Source organism: Phacochoerus africanus, chromosome 6 (genome assembly GCF_016906955.1).
Source record: "Phacochoerus africanus isolate WHEZ1 chromosome 6, ROS_Pafr_v1, whole genome shotgun sequence".
Classification (NCBI taxonomy): Eukaryota; Metazoa; Chordata; class Mammalia; order Artiodactyla; family Suidae; genus Phacochoerus; species Phacochoerus africanus.
Window position 1 is genome coordinate 81,459,933 of NC_062549.1, and position 20,354 is coordinate 81,480,286.

A 20,354-nucleotide genomic window follows, 5' to 3' on the forward strand; every position below is an offset into this window, starting at 1 on the left:
AATGAACCTTTCCACAGAAAAGAAGCTCATGGACTTGGAGAAGAGACTTATGGTTGCCAAGGAGGGGGAGGGAGTGGGATGGACTGGGAGTTTGGGGTTAACAGATGCAAACTATTGCAATTGGAGTGGATAAGCAATGCGATCCTGCTGTAGAGCACAAGGAACTATATCCAGTCACTTGTAATGGAACATGATGGAGGATACTGTGAGAAAAAGACTATGTATGTATGTATGCCTGGGTCACTTTGCTATACAGTAGAAATTGACAGAACACTGTAAATCAACTATAATGGAACGAATAAAAGTCTTTTAAAAAAAATAATAAGTTTAAGGAGTTCCTGTTGTTGCACAGTGGAAACAAACCCGACTACTATCCATGAGGATGGGGGTTTGATCCTTGGCTTCATTCAGTGGGTCGGGGATCCAGCATTACCGTGAGCTGTGATGTAGGTCACAGATGTGGCTCAGATCCTATGTTGCTGTGGCTGTGGTATATGCCAGCGGCTGTAGCTCCAATTTGATTCCTATCCTGGGAATTTCCATATGCCACAGGTGCAGCCCTAAAAAGCAAAAAAAAAAAAAAAAAGTTAATTTTCTGAAAATAGCTTTCCATGAGCATTAAATGAATAAGAGAAGGAATTACAGTACAAATTAAGTTTATATCTAAGAGCCTTACAAATAAATTTCCCTGTTTCTATGGAAAAACTAAGTTACTAGTAGCTAAAAACTTGCCAAAAAGTTTAACAGTCTCCTTCCGAAACCATACTTAAGACTTAAGAGAATAAATATCAATTTTGGGGACTGTTAAGGATTAAACTGTGTCCCCTAAAAAGATATGTTGCATTTATAAACCTCACAATGTGGCTTTATCTAGAAACAGGGTCATTGCAGATGTGATTAGTTAAGATGAGGTTATACAGAGCAGGATGTACCTATTCTAATACGCCTGGTGTCCTCATTATAAAGATGATGTGAAGAGACAGAGAAAGACCACCACAGAATGATGGGTGCAGTGACTGAAGGTATATGACTGTAAAAGGAATCCCAGTGATAGAGAAAGTAAGAGAAATACATGGGGCAGACTCTCCCTACAGCCTTTAAGAGAACATGGTCCTGCTGACACAATTCAGACTATCCACTAGAACTGTGAGAGAATAAGTTTCTATTGTTTTAATTTGTGGTAATTTGTTATGGCAGCCTCAGGAACCTAACAGAGGAACTGATACATTTTATATGCTTCCATAAATAGCGTGGTTTTATTTTGATTATTTCTGAAACCTAGTGGTTTTATTTTGTTATTTCTGACAATGAGGTGAAAAACTGCTTGGAAGATGTCATTGTAATAGTTTGCTTCCTCAATAAATATCAATAGTGAACAGCAGAGGGTGCTGCTGATCAAAATCTACAGTTAAGGATGGAGAAACTATACAGACCATTTCAGGTGACAGACAGTAAGTAGTGCTAGTCATTTATCAGTCCCAGATTATCACAAGGAAAAACACGAAAATTTGCACAGACAGTTAATAAAGTTTACAATTTAAATTCTCTGATTTTCATACACAAGCAATTTATATACGCTAAACATTTTATACTTCATGCACATATAACTTTCCTGGTCAGGCATCCTCAAGACTTCTCTTTCGGGAGTTCCCATCATGGGTCAGTGGTTAACAAATCCAACTAGTATCCATGAGGATGCGGGTTCGATCCTTGCCCTCACTCAGTAGGTTAAGGATCTGGCATTGCCATGACCTGTGGTGTAGGTCTTGTGTTGCTGTGGTTGTGGTGTAGGCTGGCGGCTACAGCTTCAATTTCAACCCATAGCCTGCGAACTTCCATGTGCCGTGGGTGTGGCCCTAAAGGGCAAAAAAAAAAAAAAAAAAAGACTTCTCTTTTCTCTTCCACTATAGGCCATACTGCTGCTTGGGCTTTCCCTCTCACTCCTGTCCAGGAATCTCCCCATCGCATCTTTCTCTCCAAGTACTAGCAGGGTGGGAGTGGAGACGGGTGTCTGTGGTGTCACGATAAGCATCATGGAAGTTGGGAAAACAGGTTGGGGTTGAGGATATAGACATAGGATAAAGGTGGAGAAGGGAACAACTTTCCTGCCATTGACACAGGATACTCAACTATGCCGTGTTGAGTATTCCTTTTCCTTTCAGCAAGGTGAAGGGAATCGGGAAGGGTACATGAAAGAAGTGGGGACAGCAAAGGAAAAGAAAAATGAAAGAAAGGATGGGAGGGGAGGATAAAGAGGAAAAAGAGAAGAAAGAAGGAAAAGTAAAAAATCTTTACCATCTAAATACTCCTCATGTCCTCTTACCAGCTTCAGAAACCTTTTTTTAAAATTTCCACCCTCCTCTAGGGTCTGTCCTTCCAGATCATGTCTGACCGACAAGTTGTGACCAGTGTTTAGGAATTGGGTGAATCTTTACACGTCAACCTCCACAGTGGCTGGGCAGGGAAGAGGAAAAGCAGAGGTATAAAGGAATTCCCTGTATTAGTCTGCAGGTCTACAATTGGAAGGGATGTTATTGTTATCTTATGGAGAAATATTTAACTCATTTTCCCACTGAAATTATTACCTGTAACTATGATGTCCTGAGTACTAGTAATCCTATAATTTAGGACTATTGTGAGTTAAATAAACTTTAAAGAGATAGGCTAAGAAGGCATTATGTGCAACACTGTTACAGGAAAATAAATTATAATTCTCAATAAGCATATTACAAATTTTTAGGATACAACCTGTTTTATAAAAGGGATGCCATTATAACTTTTTGAAATCAATATGAATGTAAGACTATACATCAAGTTTAGAAGACTGACAGATACACACATACACACACAGTTGTGTATTCTATCTCTACAGGACGCAACAGATTGATGAAGAAAAGGTTGACCGTGGCTGTATCCTATAATAAATACAGGACTAAGGAATTAGATTTCTGTCCTAGGGTAGAAAAAAATGAAAGGATTCTCAGGAGAATGCCTTGATGAACCAAACAGTACATAAAAAGGGAGGGACAGGTAGACCATAGAGGGAATGAGAACAGATACCAGTCTAATGCAATTTTTTGGGTGGGTGCAAAGTTATGGGCTGTAAACAAACTCACAGATTGAAAATAAAAACAAACTAAAACCATTTTAGGCAGACTAATCCACAGACGAGAGATTTAGTAACAGGCAAAGAGTTACTGTTTCACAGTGTTGTTAGACCATATTTTACCTGCGAATCTGACTGGGTCATCTGCTCAGCTAACTGTAAACAAGAATGGAAGGAGTAAAGAATGTCTTCACACAAGCTAGTAATTATATCTTTGTGTTTCAGCTGACTCTTTATAACAGACTGGTGCTTAAGGCTCTGCCTAAATGAATAAAAAGAAAAGGAAACAATCACCATCAAGTAACTTAGTCACAAAAATACAACTTGAAAGTACATGTAAAAAATTAAAACGCATCATATATATTTAGACGTGGTATAATTAAGATGTACTAACTTTACCTATGAAGCGGTCACGTTTGTTTGAATTAAGTTGCTAATTTTTAATTTCTCTTTATAAAATTAAAAAAATTAAACTCTTACTATATGCCTGACACCCTGCTAGGACCTGGAGACAGAGGTGAATGAAAAGACAATTTCCACCCTGTCTGCAAGGAATTTCTGGTCTAGCACAAGAGAGAACATTGAATAATTAAGTACAACTGTGATCAATGCTAAGTTAACAAGTCCAGGTGCTATAGTAGAGAGATCTAATCTAACTTATTCGCAGAGTGAGGATACAATGAAGGCTTCCATGAAGACATAACACTTTAAGAACTGAAAGATAAGCAGGGGTTAGCAAAGTGTGGAGTATAGGGGAGAAGGATCTAGGCAGAGGGAAAAGCTGTGAAAAGGCTCAAGGACAGGAGGGTTTTATACATTTGAGGACTAAAAGCAGGGGGGAAGCATTGGACACAAGGCTGTTGAAGAAGGCAGGAGCCAGAGAAGATTAGGTTTTCACTCTTAGTAAACTGGGATGATGGATTTTAATCAGTGATCTAATTCACATTGTGAAAGATCAATCTGAATGCTGGTTAAAAAAATGAACTGGAAGAGGGGGGGCAAGAGTAGAAGATATTTGATAACAATGATGGTGATGTGGCTAGTTCACTGGCCACTCACTATATGACTTGCAATTCACACAAATAACTCAATTAATTCTCACTATAACTGCACAAAGGTGCTGTTGTTATAACTTCCATTTTCAGATGAGCAAACTAAGGTTCAGAGAAGTTAACCAAATTGCCCAAGGGTTTGGAGGAGTGATTTCAGAATGAATTCAAGATATGCAAGGTGGCTCAGAGCTGAAACTTTTAATCAGAACACTATTACTTGCTGGCAACTTAATGACCCAGTGATGCAAGAAAAGCACCTAAGACCTGAAAGTATTATACTGACCTTTAATGTTTTATGCATGTGTATAAAATAGAGGTTCTTAACCGTTTTACATCTCAATCATATCTCCTCCCACTCCTATGGATCTGATGAATGCTATGGGCACTCTCCCTAGTTATCCTTCATAATGGTCCAGGTAAAATTACTTTATAAGTGGAATTAAACTTGAACTCAAAAGCAGTAACAGATTATATTCAGATCTAGTTATAACTGTTAATTATCTAAGCCTTGAAATAAGACGTTTGATAGTTAAATAACAGTAGCAGTAAGGCAAGTGGTTAGACCCATGGCCCATTATTTCAGAAGTACTAGCTAACTAGGTAGACTTTTTTTTTTTTTTTGGTCTTTTTAGGGCTGCACACACAGCATATGGAGGTTTCTAGACTAGGGGTTGAATCGGAGCTGTAGCTGCCAGCCTACACCACAGCCACAGCCACATGGGTTCTGAGCCACAACTGCGACCTACCCCACAGCTTATGGCAACGCCAGATCCTTAACCCACTGATTGAGGCCAGGAATTGAACCTGCCTCCTCATGGATACTAGTCAGTTTCATTGACCACTGAGCCACAATGGGAACTCCTAGAACTTTTCTTAAATCTTAGAAGCAGTAAGGTAAGGAAGTTCAATTTGGTTTGGAAGCTACATGTACAATATCTGGATTATAAGACAGCAGTGTCAGTAAACACAACATACCTCTATACCAAATGTTTTATATGCAATCAAAGAAAATTTATAAATAATTAAGGTTTTGGATTTGGAAAATATATTACAAAAAGTAAAAACAAAAAACTTACTTAATTATAAATTTCCAAGTATTGGCATGGAATGCATGGTCCATACTGGAAATAACAGAGCAGATATCCAACAATGAATGAATAACTACAAAGAAAGATAACAGAACTCTTAGGACATTCAAATGTCATATGAGGGTGAGTTTCTTCTATATTTAAACATATTTACTGAACAATTTCAACATTTGTTAAAATGGTAATACAGCTTGAAAAATACTGTGTTAAAATAATTAGTGAAAGTAGGTGTCATACTTTTGATTCAGGGTTTTTATAAATTATAGAAAATTAAGTTTGAAGTTTATAACTACTCTATAACCTAAATAAAACTAATATTCAGTGGAATAAAAGTTGTGTCCTACTATAACTGAAATATTCTAGATATTCTAATCCAAAATGACAAAATGTAGGAAAGAAAACTTAAGGAAGAATCAAAACAAATTTGCCCAGTACTCACTAAGGCATCTACTCTGGTAGATTATCTGTTAAAAATAAGGACAATAAATCCCCTGAGTCCACACTCTAGGGCAGTTCCCTTCCACACTGACCCTGGGTTTGGCCACATAACTTTAGCTTTGGTCAACAGGACAAAAATAAACATAAGGTAAGCTGAGACTTTATAAGTGCTTTCATCATGGGGCCTACCCTCTCTTGCTGCTCTTAGAACCCTGAGGCCATTAGCAGATGGCTGCTCCTGGGCTAACCTGCTGGATGATGTGCTACCTACCCTTGGATGGCTCAGTACCTTACTTCTCCCTCTTCCAAAGCCACGAACACACCAGAGAGCCAATTACTCTGTGTGGAACAGAGTAAGCTGTCCCAGCTGAGTCCTGACTACAATGCTAACTCAGAATTGTGAATAAATGAAATAGCGGCCACTTTAATGTCATAGATTTTGGGGTGGTTTGTTAGAGAGCAATGGATACCTGATAATACCTCACAAAACCAACTTACCATCTTTATGCTAAAGCTATGAATGCAATCTTTGCCCAAACTCTGGTTCATGATCCATCAATAAGTGATGAAATTAATGAAACAGCAATCAGCAACTCTTTAAAAATGAAATAAACTAAGGACTTTCCATTGTGGTGCAAGAGAAATGAACCCAACTAGTATCCATGAGGATGTGGGTCTGATCTCTGGCCTCATTCAGTGGGCCAGGGATCCAGCATTGCCATGAGTTGTCACAGACGTGGCTCAGATCCCATGCTGCTATGGCTGTGGCTATAGTGTAGGCTGGCAGCTGTAGCTCCGATTCAACCCCTAGCCTGGGAACTTTCATATGCTGAACCTGCGGCCCTAAAAAGAAAAAAATAAAAGAAAAAAGAAAAAGGAATAGACTATAATAGAGCACAATACATGTAAAATGGGCATTATTTCATGCACAATAATTGAATGTGGTATATACATACACATTCACAAACATACACATATATGTGATTTTGTGTGTTCTGGGAAGGAATACAAACTTCATTTCTTACTATGAGTTATGGTTAGAAACTCTGAAAGCTACTGCCTCAGAATTTGGACATTAGAGGATATAAAGCCGCATAACTTTCTTTGAAATAATAATTGTAGAGAAATCAACCTACTGCAAACATTGACTAAATATATAAAAATCTACATTATTGCATCAAATATCAACTTTACAAAATACAAAATTTAAGAGATTAAAAGTTTACTGGGTAGGATTTGCATTTTTTAACACATAAGATCATGAATCATTAGAAACAATCTTGGGTTCAATAATTTAACTGATGTTCAGTTTATAGTCAATATATACCATATACTAATTAATAAGCTTTCTTCACTCACCTACTACCATATCCAAAATATCATCATTCTCATCTATCAAAGGGTCCATGCAAACCATATCCAGCAGTTCCATTAGCTGCTTCTGAAGGGAATAAGCCTCTTTGAAAAGCGCCTGCAGAAGGTCTGAGACTAGGTGTAAACGTCCAGAATAGACAGATTCACTATTCTGATCACAAATAAATAAAAATAAGAGAAAAAGCAAATCATAAAAAGCTCAAGAGCCAAATTTATTTTAACTCATTCTATCAGAACTCATAAATTTAATTATATACAGTATATTTCAATGTGGGGAGCCAAGGGGATGCAAGGACTCAAAAAAAGGACCTTGCTTGATGGCAGAAAAACTTGAAGGCAGGTTCCTAACCAAGGAAGGGCGCTCACCTGAATGGTACATGCCGAAGATGGGCCTCTGGACAGGATAAAAGCCTGCCTGAATGGTGCATGCCGAAGGTGGGATTCTGGTCAGGATGAAAGCCTGCCTCTACGGTACAAGCCGAGGGCAGGCCTCAGGTTATACGGCTCTCATTTTGATGTTTATGGTTAAGAATTGGGGCTTTCCTGGGAAAACAATTTCCATGTTTGGGCCGGAGAACATGGATTGTTTCTCGGGTGACCTAGTCTTTCCTGCTGTTTTATTTGTTATTCAGGTTTTCCTCAGTCTTTTCTGATTATTTATGTATTATTTTCCATTCTTATTTTCCTGTGGTGCTTTGTGATTTAACAAAGTTACAACAATAATATAATAAGAATTTCATCCTGAAGGACTTTTCCCTATTCATATCCAACTTAATTAATACATAGTGTTTATCTACTAACTAGTTACAGTAAACTTTAGAGTTAGGATTTTAATGAGGATAATAGAAGTTAGACATATATTATTCTTGATCAAAAGAAACCCAGCTGTGAGTTTTGTCCTTGAGTTTAAAAACTTTTATCGGTAGCTAGCTAAGTTGATTTGTATTTTCTCATACTGTTTCCCTGACAAGGATGCTTTAAGATAGACACTAGTCTGAAGACAGGATTTTTTGTGTTTGTAACTTCTTCAGCTTGTGGGAATTGGCTGGCCATGAGATGGTTTGTGCTGGGTCTCCTCTTTCCCACATGATATGCTACACCTGTTTGTCCTTGAATTGTACTCATTAAATTTAGTTAAGTTGAAGATTTTAAAATGTGATGTATTGCTACTGTACCATGTGATCAAAAAACAAAGCCTAATAGTTAACCAATGTACTTTTAACACTATGATGTAATCTATAGTGAAAAACTGTCTATATAATCAACCACTTATGCCACTAAAATTGGAGCAGTCCAGCGCCCTGAAAGAAGGGACAAAGAGGCTGTCTCCGTATGTACATTTGCCGACGCCGTGTCCCTCTCCGACACTCCCTGGCCACCGGAGCTGGCCTCCGGCACTTCAAGAGATACAAGCATGTATCAGACACAATTTCTGACTTCCAAAACCTTACAAATATAAAACTTAAAGGCAGATAAATAACATTAGGTCTGGTGCATGACATTTTAGTACCCTATCACCAAAGAGAAGCATTAATTAACTAGCTAGCAATTTTCATTTACCCAACAAATAGCGCTATCAAAACTGCCCATGACCCACATATCCTAGGCCAGTTTTTGTACTTTAAAGCTGCCTCAAAACTAAATAAGGGTCCCTTTCTGTCTCCCCAAATTGAGCCTTATAGGTGCATAATCATTAAGGAATTCATCTGAGCCACCAATGCCATGAGAGGACTATTTCAGGATACTTGTGACTCAACACAAATCCCTATCACTTCTTATCAAAAGGAAACAAGACAATAAGAAAAAGTGCAAGAGTCCCATTTCTATGACTTCCTTACTACTTATTGTGAAACAAGTATTTACACACATGTTCTCTGTTCTATGGAAAAGTCTACTGCAATAATACAGGCTAAAATGTAAATTTACAAACACTATAAACACTACAAACTTAGCCCCTTGCCCATGGATTCTAGGCCATTTAAAATGTACTTAGATCCACTACTCACCTTACAATGTACAAATGTACTTTTGATTACATGTAGGATTGAGGAGGGGAGACTATGAATATTTTCTAGAATGATGGATTCCTGCGTGGTACAGACATGTTGAACACATCCTGTAAGAGTTCCTAATAGCTGTACCATCGTCTAGAAATAAGGAAAAGAAGTTTTATTCAGAAACATGCTGGGTGCTAGAGATAGAGCAGTGAATAAAACAGACCCTCTGTTCCTCCTTACACATAACTTTAGCCTAACAAAACTACAAATATTAGTCTGTAGCTAGCCATTTGTTTTTTTTTTTTTTTTTTTTTTTAAAAAAAGGAAGTTGGAATCCTAACCCACACATCAAAACATATAGCAGGTGTTCTACACATACACTTTGAAATTACATGCAGGGCATGCGGTCTTGATGATTTGTCCTCTTTCTCCTAATGCAAGTTTAGATGTTTACTTGCACGAAATTCTATAAAAATTCAGAATTTAGGAGTTCCTGTCATGGCTCATGGGAAATTAATCTGACTAGTAACCATGTGGACGCAGGTTCAATCCCTGGCCTCATTCAGTGGGTTAAGGATCTGGCATTTCTGTGGCTGTAGTGTAGGTCAGCAGTTACAGCTCCAATTCGACCCCTAGCCTGGGAACCTCCATATGCCACAGGTGAAGTCCTAAAAAAACAAAACGAAACAAACAAAAAAAACCTCAGAATTTATGGTTTTGCAATGTCTTTAATTCTGTAAATTTAATTCCAGCATTGGGCCACTATATAAATATATATAGCTAATTAATATCAGTATAAAATTCTCATATTAAGCTCTCTTCCACACCCCCCTCAATATATTTGACATACCTGTAAAATATTTCTTAGAGTGGTCTGGATTTCTAAATTTTGGCTCGATAGTCCTCTGGCTTGACTGGTTAACTCAAACATCATGTCATCAAATAACTTTACAGTCTGTGAAAATAAGCAGGTCATATATAGTAACAGGAGTCACCAGAACAGGGAAAACGTATTTTTAAAGAAAAAAAATTAGATGATTTGATTTTGCATTAACAACCACAAGATACTCTAGTGTGACACCTAATAAAGTTAATAAAAAATATAAACATAGTACCTAATAAAGTTAATAAAAAATATATATGTAGCATAGAATTTTACAAGAGAATCTCTTAAAGAAAAGCCTCCAACAAAAATTGATTTGTTTTCCATTTCTATGATTTGAATCTATTTAATGACATCCATTAAAAAAATCACTTGAAGTTCATTTTTTGATGATAGAACAAAAGCCATACTCCTACACTTAAATAAGTAAAAGATGACAGTCTTAACCAATCAACATTCACGTGGACATTCAGAAGGTTATTTCCTGGTAACGGTAATGAACTTGTGAATTACCTATTCACTTGTATCTAATTAGTTCCCCTTTTGACCAACTCAAAATACCACTCCTGGGGTGCAGTACAGTATGTGACCGCAGAATGAAGTGTTTTTGTTTATGAAGTTAGCTACCCTAAGACCTTAATACTCTAAACAAGTTAAACGTCTGCTTCATCCATATACTAGCTGGACCTTATTTTGGCAGTTAAAAACAAATATTAAGAAACTTTTTAGATAGACAATAATCCAGTGAATATGAGTAAAAGGAGTTCTGATGATTATTTGCTTCAAATCTAAACTAAGAAATCCATTCCAATAAGAAATAAGTTATCATACAAAATGTTTAATTTTGGCACCAAAATACCTTTAACCCCGACAATTAAAAAAAAAAAAGGGGGAGTTCCCGTCGTATCGCAGTGGTTGACAAATCCGACTAGGAACCATGAGGTTTCGGGTTCAGTCCCTGCCCTTGCTCAGTGGGTTGATGATCCGGCGTTGCCATGAGCTGTGGTGTAGGTTGCAGACCCGGCTGGGATCCCACGTTGCTGTGGCTCTGGTGTAGGCCGGAGGATACAGCTCCTATTTGACCACTAGCCTGGGAACCTCCATATGCCACAGGAGCGGCCCAAGAAATAGCAAAAAGACAAAAAAAAAAATCAAAAAAAAAAAGGTATGACTGTGCTTTTCAAAGAAAAGGTATACCACATAACATCTAAAAGGTAAAAATGTGGTTGGTGAATTTGATGTTTTCCCTCTAGTTATTTCACTTTACCAATATTCCAGCCTTTCTGTCTTGTTTTATTTTTCCTTTATGGCCACACCTGCAGCATATGGAAATTCCCAGGCTAGGGGTCAAATCGGAGTTGCAGCTGCTGGCCTATGCCACAGCCAATCCGAGCTGCAGCTAGGACCTACACCACAGCTTGTGCAATGCCAGATCCTTAACCCACTGAGTGAGGCCAAGGACGGAACCCATATCCTCATGGACACTACGTTGTATTGTTAACCCACTGAGGCACAACGGGAACACCTTCCCCAGCCTTTTTTTTTTTTTTTGTCTTTTTGCTATTTCTTGGGCTGCTCCTGCGGCATATGGAGGTTCCCAGGCTAGGGGTCGAATCGGAGCTGCAGCTGCCAGCCTACGCCAGAGCCACAGCAACGTGGGATCCGAGCCGCATCTGCGACCTACACCACAGCTCACGGCAATGCTGGATCGTTAACCCACTGAGCAAGGGCAGGGACCGAACCCGCAACCTCATGGTTCCTAGTCGGATTCGTTAACCACTGCGCCACGACAGGAACTCCCTCCCCAGCCTTTTTTATTCTAAGACCTCTTTAACAAATTTTGGCTTCATTTTCCAAACAATGAAATTTAGCAATTACTAATAAACTCTACAGAGAAGATAACAAAAAGAAATTTAAGTAACAACATCATTTATCTCAAATTTTCAACAAATAGCTTTAAAATACAAGAGTATTTAAAATTAGCTACAAATAATGTAAATACAATCAGTAAAGGATCCACACTCCCTGAAAATATAAAATCGCCTAATGATCACTAATACAATCATATTCTCACATGAGATCTATTTTTAACTACTATATTTGTATTTCAAATATGTGATACATTAAGAAGAGCCACAGTTAAGATTAAATGGTCTAAAATTGAGACCAGATTTTAACAGCCTTTATAATGTGAACTGATTACGATAATAATTGTACTATACCTTTGGCAGCACTTGTGAAAAGCAAGTCTGTTCCAATGTCAGGTGGTTCATATGAGGTAAAAACATTTCTACAATAATTTTCAGAATTTCTATAAAGTAAAAGAGTGACATATTTTGCAGCAATATTAAGTCATATCAGCCAACAAAGATCACCACCCTTTCCAAATGCAAGAATATGTAAGTACTAACAATCTAAAGCTTTGTACAGTTTCAAAATGCCATACTCTATGCAGAGAAACCACTAAAAATTGAATAACATGAAATAATAGTCAAGTTAAAAAAAAAAACAAACAAAAAAATCAATCTATATGTCCAGCGATTAAGGACAGTTTAATGGATATGGGTACAACTGCTGAATAGGATCTGCTATAAAGTGATTGCTAGAGATGGTTTAAAACCATGATAAATTGTTCACAATACTCTAAGGTAAAAAGAAAAAGGTTCCAAATAGTATAATTTCAACATTAATATATATATAATATGTATACAAAGAATAATAAATAGGCTGACATATAAAATCAAAATGAGAATGTTCTATGCCAAAATCTTAAACATACTAGATTAATGACTGTTATATTATCTTTTCTGTTTTTCTGTATGATACAAACTTTCCATGATGAATAATTAAAATCCCTTTAAGTAGGGAATTTAAAGTGAAATAATTAAACTCCCTTTAAATAGGGCATACAAAACTGTATTGAGATATGTGGGACTCAGGTCTTAATGACACCAAAGTAATCATAAATTAATTTTACTTACGAATATGCTCAATCCAATTGTCAGAATGCTGATACATAGAGTAAAAAAATTAAGGAAAATATTAGTATGACGGTAATAAGATGTTCACTACTGAGAACAGAGTTTCAAAGGACCATTCTTGACATTTAAGCAATGATCACTAAGAGACTGATATTAGACTCAAATTACTCGCTTAATTTTGCTTTAAAAAACTTAAATGTTTATTGAGTAAACAAACAATATAATGAAAATATTTTAAGGAAACATTTTTAAAATTGCACAGGGATAAACTTGTATTTACAAACCATGTATAGTTATGACATATTTCTTACAGATGAGAAACAGTCTATAATAATCCATGGATTTCTGGTTCCTGAAACAGACATTTCTTCCTCCTCAGTATTTCTACAGGACTTTATTTGCACCTGGCTTAAGTACTGATCACTACCTACCTCCTTTTCATGTTACTAGCATATCTATCTTACCACCTTACCAGACTGGAGCTCTTTTGCAAATAGGAGCTTACAAACATGTGATAATAAGTTATCTTGTGTTCATTACAAAAGTTAACAATAATCATACTATAAACTATACACTTTCATAACATCAAGAATAATTTTTAGAAATGTTTTCTATAAGAATAAGCTTTATGTGTCAATAAAAAAAATGAATAAATCATTCCCTGTCACAGTAATACAAGAATTGATTTTTCTTCTGAAATCTTAATTTGCATATATGTATTTTATAGCTGCAATCAAAATAAAGTACAGTCATTAACTCATTTTAGTTTGGTAAAGTAGAACGTGCTTCATGGAAAAATTTCAGTAAAGGTCAAAAAAAATTCTAGCCTTGTCCAAAATTAAGCATAAGTCATGATTATGTAGGCATTCGGGTAACAACTGGAAAATAATGTGTAAAATGCAAAACAAGAAAATAATTAGTTAAGGTGTTACGATTGTGGATTTACTGAAAACTTCTTTCATTTGTTGAAAAGTGTTGAAGATAAAATAAAACCACAAACTGGAAAAAAAATTAACTAATGAGACTTCCAGGCAGTTTTAAAACAAGACAATTTCTCTTCTTAGCCCTTCACCGAATGCTTCCTATGTGCCAGGCACTATTCTAGGAGCTGGAAACAATACAGTGAAAACAAAATCCCTGCATTTGTGAACTTCATATAGTGAGGAAAAGCAAAAAAGAAAGTAAGCAAGACAATTTCTATTAATGATAACAATTTTTCTTCAGAAAACTGAATAGAGCAATGTGATAAGCATTGCAGACTGGGTTTGGGGGAACCACCTAAGATTGAGAGCTCTGCAAAAGGACCACTGAGGTTACATTTGAGCCGAGGCCTGAATGAGATGAACAAAAGGCTGGAAGAACGAGGCTCAAGAAATCAGCAAACATGAAGATCCTGAGCTAGCTGAGCTTCCTGTACTTGTGGATCTAATGTAGTGAGGTAGTTAGGAGAGAAGGACAAAGTTTAAAACATGAGAAGCCTTGAAGATAAAAGTTTAGATTACTAATTTGTTAAGAAGCCACTGGAGGGTGGTTTAAAAAGGCTTTCTGGAGTTCCTGTCATGGTGCAGCAGAAACGCATCCAACCGGAACCATGAGTTTGTGGGTTCAACCCTTGGCCTCCTTTAGTGGGTTAAGGATCTGGCGTAGGCCAGCAGCTGTAGCTTTGATTCGACCTCTAGCCTGGGAACCTCCATATGCCATGGGTGTGGCCCAAAAAAGCAAAAATAAATAAATAAATAAATAAATAAAAATTTTTTTTTAAAATAAAAAGGCTTCCTGTACTTGTGGATCAAATATAGTGAGGCAGTTGGGAGAGAAGGACAAAGCTTAAAACATGAGGAGCCTTGAAGGTAAAAGTTTAGATTTTATTACTAATTTGTTAAGAAGCCTGGGGAATTACACAGTGTTTTCCACTCTGAACTTCTTTTGGAGAATGGATAATAAGAGGACATGAGTAAGAGAATTATTATTATTATTATTATTATTTTTCTTTCTATGTGCTGCACCTAGGGCCCTAAAAAGAAAAGGGGGGGAAAAAAAAAGTCAGAAACAAAAGAAATGCTGACTGGATGTGATAAAGAGAAGATTGAAGGTTTTGGCTTGAGAAATCATTTATATAGACGAAGAAAGTTGGGGAAAGAACATGTTTGGGTTAAGTTTAAGATGCAAAACCAAGTGGGATGTTGATTTTCAATTACTGAAATCTCCCTATAACCTCAAGGGGTGAAAGAGGAACCATGTTCCTTTTCTCTGTTCCCCCAAAGATTAATACCCTCCCTGGTACATATTATGTACCTAGTAACAGATGAGGAGGATGACTATTTGTTTTCCAAGCCAAATTCCTTTAGGACAGCAATTCCATACCTACATAAGGACTAAGAAAAGGCTTTGGTACCTATGGCAATGCCCAGGAGAATGATTTCGATGTGACAGCAATATTTACATTTGGCCTCTACTGTAAAGTATTTGTGCAGTATTCAGACTCTCTAAAGTGAAGGGTTTTTTTTTTTTTGAGTGTATTCTTATGAAGTTTTATGTCCTCAAAGCTGTTTAAGAAATAAAAATTATCCTTTAACATGAAGGGCTAGGACTTCAAGCACATTACAACCAAAACAGGATTAGCCTGATTAAAAATAATCCGCACCTGGACAACGCAGGCCTTAAATACCTCAAACCCAGCTGATCAAAGCTAATGACCAAGAAAGCAACTCCTTCTCCCCAGCAATAAAGGAAAAAAGGTTCGAAAATGGGAGGGGAAGAACACTTTTATTTACTTAACATCTTTTACAGACTTGGCATCATGGGAGAACTACGTCCTTCAATTTGATTCTCACAATAGTGAGGAGAGTATTCATTTTCATCACCCATTTTAGAGGTAAGACCTCAGAGTATCTCCTCTCTCTACTACATTCAGAGTCAGCTCAGCTTACCTCTCAAGTATGAGTCCTTGCCTCCCCCGCACCGCCCCCATGCAGAAGTCACACTTAATTGCAGGTACAGCACAGCGCAAAGGCCCAGCGGAATGGAAGAAAACGCCACATCCACCGCCAAAATCACTGGCACAACACCTCTGCGAGTCCTTCCAGGGCCAAAGCCAGGCATGACATCCGCCTCGGTACCTACGACTCTTTCCTGCTTTTCATTCCCTCGCTCATTTATCTCGCTTAGCAACAAAGAAAGCAAGAGGGTTGAAGCCGCAGGAACACAACACGGCCCCCGGGAGCCGGGATGAGGCACAGGAGGGAAAGTGAAGACCCGCCCCACAACCCTAAGTAGAAGTGACAATGAAGGATATAAGGAGCCGAGGCAGGACAGACGGCAGTTCCCGGCGGCAGACCTCCTCCGGCCAGCTACTTAATTCTTCCAGGGCAACCGCGCTCGCTGGGACCGCCCGTTCCTGAGACATCGTTTCGCTCTACGACCAAAGCTTCCAAGCGCTCCCGCCAAAGCCAAGACCGGAAACCCCCACCGTCCCGGCAGGCCTTGCGAGCCAAAACCATAGAGAGGAAGCGCGCGCCTTTCCTTGGTGAGTCCGGGAAGCACACGTCTGGGAAGAGAGTCGGGTTTGTCTGGCCTGCGGAGGACTCAACTCACTGGTATGCACTTTCAGTCTGGAGGGTCTGGCTGGAGTTCTCCCACCCGGTGAGCTGCGAACCTGCGGGCGGGCGAGCTTCCCCAGGTCTGGATCACGTTAGTGTTGCTTTGAAACGCTGGCGATGGGGGAGGGGGATGTGAGTCCCTAGATTTGCTATCCTCCGTCCCTTGGGGCTTTGAGATTGCACGTCTGGAGTTGGGTTTGACCCGGGACCTGCAGCCGGAAATGACCCCAAGCTCTGCGGTGTAGGGAAGCAGAAACTACTCACTTAATGTGTGATCCTTCCCTGTATATCATAAGTAATGAGGATAAAGACCCCACCTGCCAGAATTGTTGTGCAGATTGAAGCAGTTGGTATGTATTAAGTGTCTGCACAATAGGTAGATGCAGAGAAGAGTCTCGATAAAGTTCCTCCCATTTTCTACGGGCCTCTTCACCTAGCTCAGTGCCCTTATTTTGTGTCAAAGTGATCTTTACTAATTTCTCCACAGGTACCCGACTCCCATACCCTTAGAGCTGCAGATGGCCGCTGAATGTTTGTAGTGAGGTCATTTGTATGAATTCACACACACCAGAGCATACCTGTGCATGTTTTTTTTAAAAGGACGCTCATTTACCAAGTATAGGCTTGAAGTCGTTACTCGAAACTGTAACAGACTGAAGTGAAGAGATTCTGGCTGTTTGGGAAATAAATATGTTTGGGCAAGGTTATGACGGATGATGCCTGAGAATTTTGTACTTCTGTTATTTCTAGTTGTTGCCACTGTTGTCATTTTGTTTGTTTTTATAGTTTATTCTTTTTTCCAGCTTTTGAACCCTGAAGAGTGTGTGCTTTTCCAAATGTCTTCATCTCCCTCCACAGCATTCATAGAAAAGGCAGCTGGTTGGGGGTGGGGCTGGGGACTGGGGGCTATTGAATATTAGGTGTAAACCAAATGTGTCATTTTGCTTTTTAATAACAATTTCCTTTTTTTTTTTTCCCCCTCCAGAGCTAAATTGAAAGAAGAGTAAAGACCTCTAAAAAATCACCTGGAAATATCTCTAAATATTTGTAACTCTGTATAAGCAGCTAAAGAGAAGTAGGCCTCCAACAAAATTAACTAAATAATTGAGGCAGGGTTTTGTGCGTGTCATCAATTCTATCCAGAAGTTGAAGAATCTTCCTTTGAGTTTAAGGATTGTGTGCACTTAATGAGAGAATGACTTTTCAGTTTAATTTCACAATAGAAGACCATCTGGAAGATGAATTAATACCCCTTGAAGATGGAGCTTTGGCCCTGGATTTCTCTAAAGAGTCTTCAGTCTCAGAAAGACAAAAAGGTAAACACAGTGATAAAAAATCTTCTACAGAACAGTTTGACTTGCTTCAGGATCTTTTGTGGGAACATCAGTCAGGGGGAAATGCAGCTCCCTCTCAAGACACAGACCACTCACTCAATGGAACGAACAGTTTAAGTAACCTGGAGCCATATGAAAAAAAGCCCTGCTTGAGAGTTGCCAAAGAGCATGCTCTGCCTAAAGATTTAAAGAAAGTGTTAGAAAGTAAAGTCATAGAAACATTACCAGGCCTCCAGCATGTTAACATATCAGTAGTGAAAACCATCCTTTTGAAAGATAACTTTTCTGGAGAAAACATCATTTCGAAAAGCTTTTCTTCTCACTCTGATCTGATTACAGGTGTTTATGAAGGAGGTTTAAAAATTTGGGAGTGTACCTTTGACCTCCTGGCCTATTTTACAAAGGCCAAAGTGAAATTTGCTGGGAAAAAAGTGTTGGACCTTGGTTGTGGTTCAGGGTTGCTGGGTATAATGGCATTCAAGGGAGGGGCCAAAGAAATTCATTTTCAAGATTATAACAGTGTGGTGATTGATGAAGTAACTTTACCTAATGTAGTGGCTAACTCCACTTTGGAAGATGAAGAAAATGACCTAAACGAGCCAGATGTGAAAAGATGCAGAAAATCAAAAGTAGCACAAGAATTATGTAAATGCCGGTTCTTTTCTGGGGAATGGTCTGAGTTTTGTAAGCTTGTACTAAGCAGGGAAGAACTCTTTGAAAAATATGATCTCATTCTTACCTCAGAAACCATTTACAATCCTGATTATTATGGTCCTTTGCACCAAACATTCGTTAGATTGTTAGGTAAAAATGGTCGGGTGCTTATGGCCAGCAAAGCACATTATTTTGGGGTGGGTGGAGGTATTCATCTCTTTCAGAAGTTTATAGAGGAAAGGAATGTATTTGAGACTAGAACACTCGAAATAATTGATGAAGGACTAAAGAGATTCCTAATTGAAATGACTTTTAAATACCCCAGTTAATGTCCATTGAGTTTCCTAAATAAAATAAACAGAATAATGAAGACTTCGTTATGAATATTTGATTTCTGTTTTGCTATTATTTTTTTCCTGAAGTTATGATGTTTGTTTACGTTTGTTTATCCAACTTGAGACCAACTATATCAGCCACGTTGTACTTGCTAGGTGAGACTGAGAAAATAGTGTTCCTAAACATCAGAAGAGATCTAGGAAATCATTTTGTGGGACAGTTTTCTGTTCTATACTTTCATTTTATTTGACCTTTCTATTGCCTTTGGCATATAAATTTGTTCCCTGGAAAATCTGCCATTTCTTACCTCAAGTTTGAGTGTGTTTGTTAATTTCTGTTCACATGAAGTGCCTGGCCGATCACTGTGCTGTTAATTCTAAAGGCATACACATTTAGGTACATATGTCTAAAGAAAGAAACTTTTTTACTTATACCTATCATTAACAATTATTTGTATTATACATAAATCCCTAATGCATATATGTCATATATATATGTCATGTATACACACACACACACACAATATGAAGAAAGCCATTTATAATCAGATAATTTGTATTCCATCAGGTAAATGCTCAGGTGCAGCTATTGAGAGGACATGTAGTCCCAGTGCAGGTACCTAGGATGCCATTACTGCAATGTCACAGCTACTCCAGACCTACCAACTAGATAAGGTAGAATAGGCCCTGATAGCATATTTTGCTAATTCAGGTACAGAGCATTGGCTAGAATCCCATGCCAATAGTATCAATGATTTTGAGACAAAAGATAACTCTCAGTTCCAAGATGAATTAGACAAGCAAACAGGTGTCATCTGGAGGCCTGTCTAGGAGTAGAAGCGACACAGGCCCTGAACAGGGGCTTAGGGCATAGTTTCAGCCCGCAGAAGCCCAATCCTGGGAAATAGATAATCCTGGGCATTGAGGATAATTTTGGAGGTGGCGAATGGCCTAACAGGGACACACCCTGGATAGCTGGCAGCAAAAGAGACTTGAGATAAAATTATGAACTTAAATTCAGGAAAAGTGTGCATAGTACACTTTCTCATGTAAATAATCTTTTAAAGAGACAAATGTTAAGACAATGAGCATTGGAGTCAATGCTTGAGTTAAAATTCACTTTTCCAACTGTGAAATGGTTTATGGTAGTATTGCCCTAACAATTTTTTTAAGGATAATAGTTAATATTGAGCCCTTATCATGGTTCCTTCTACATGATTCCTGTGTATAAATGGAAATTATTATGTTCATGAATTCTCATTGGTATTTAGTCATCCTGTTTTCTCAATCAAATAGGAAGCCTTGTTCCCTTTTGCTAAAAATCAGGTCTGTGACTTTATAGTTTACAAATCCTAGTTCAGAACTTGAAGAAATCTAGATTCCAGAAATTTCACTCCCCAAGGCCAAACCCCATTCTGTCTTTCCACAACCCTCTCCCTCACTTCACCTTGTAATTTCTAAGTTGTCCTTTTTGGATGCTTCGGCATTACAGAGCATTAAGTTTGAAGGAGAG

At 38.1% G+C, this 20,354-nt stretch overlaps 2 protein-coding genes across 8 annotated transcripts in view; one reads left to right on the forward strand and one right to left on the reverse strand.

Moving 5' to 3' along the window:
* FIRRM (FIGNL1 interacting regulator of recombination and mitosis) overlaps window positions 1-16,404 on the reverse strand; it is a 41,228-nt gene extending 24,824 nt beyond the window's left edge. The window contains exons 1-8 of one of the 4 annotated variants that reach the window (XR_007135464.1): window positions 16,215-16,402; window positions 12,920-12,959; window positions 12,161-12,249; window positions 9,906-10,010; window positions 9,065-9,205; window positions 7,044-7,209; window positions 5,235-5,319; window positions 3,230-3,368 (exon numbers count right to left, since the gene is read on the reverse strand). Coding sequence is in view for 3 of the 4 variants with exons in the window: in XM_047783967.1 (XP_047639923.1) it covers window positions 3,230-3,368; window positions 5,235-5,319; window positions 7,044-7,209; window positions 9,065-9,205; window positions 9,906-10,010; window positions 12,161-12,249; window positions 12,920-12,959; window positions 16,215-16,325 (876 nt within the window). In the remaining variant the exon portion in view is untranslated. Of the gene's footprint in view, window positions 1-3,229; window positions 3,369-5,234; window positions 5,320-7,043; window positions 7,210-9,064; window positions 9,206-9,905; window positions 10,011-12,160; window positions 12,250-12,919; window positions 12,960-16,214 lie in introns of those variants that run through there. The other 3 variants (XM_047783967.1, XM_047783968.1, XM_047783969.1) reach the window with 3 other exon arrangements.
* On the forward strand, window positions 16,268-18,890 carry METTL18 (methyltransferase like 18). Of its 4 annotated transcripts, none has more exons than XM_047783976.1 (2): window positions 16,268-16,598; window positions 17,504-18,890. In XM_047783976.1, the coding sequence occupies exon 2, from the start codon at window positions 17,714-17,716 to the stop codon at window positions 18,833-18,835; it is 1,122 nt and encodes a 373-aa protein (XP_047639932.1). In that variant the 5' UTR covers window positions 16,268-16,598; window positions 17,504-17,713; the 3' UTR covers window positions 18,836-18,890. The 4 variants fall into 4 exon arrangements, with proteins under 4 accessions (XP_047639932.1, XP_047639933.1, XP_047639934.1 ...); XM_047783977.1 differs by having other exon boundaries at window positions 16,268-16,561; XM_047783978.1 differs by having other exon boundaries at window positions 16,268-16,515.
* The last annotated feature ends 1,464 nt before the right edge of the window (window positions 18,891-20,354 follow it).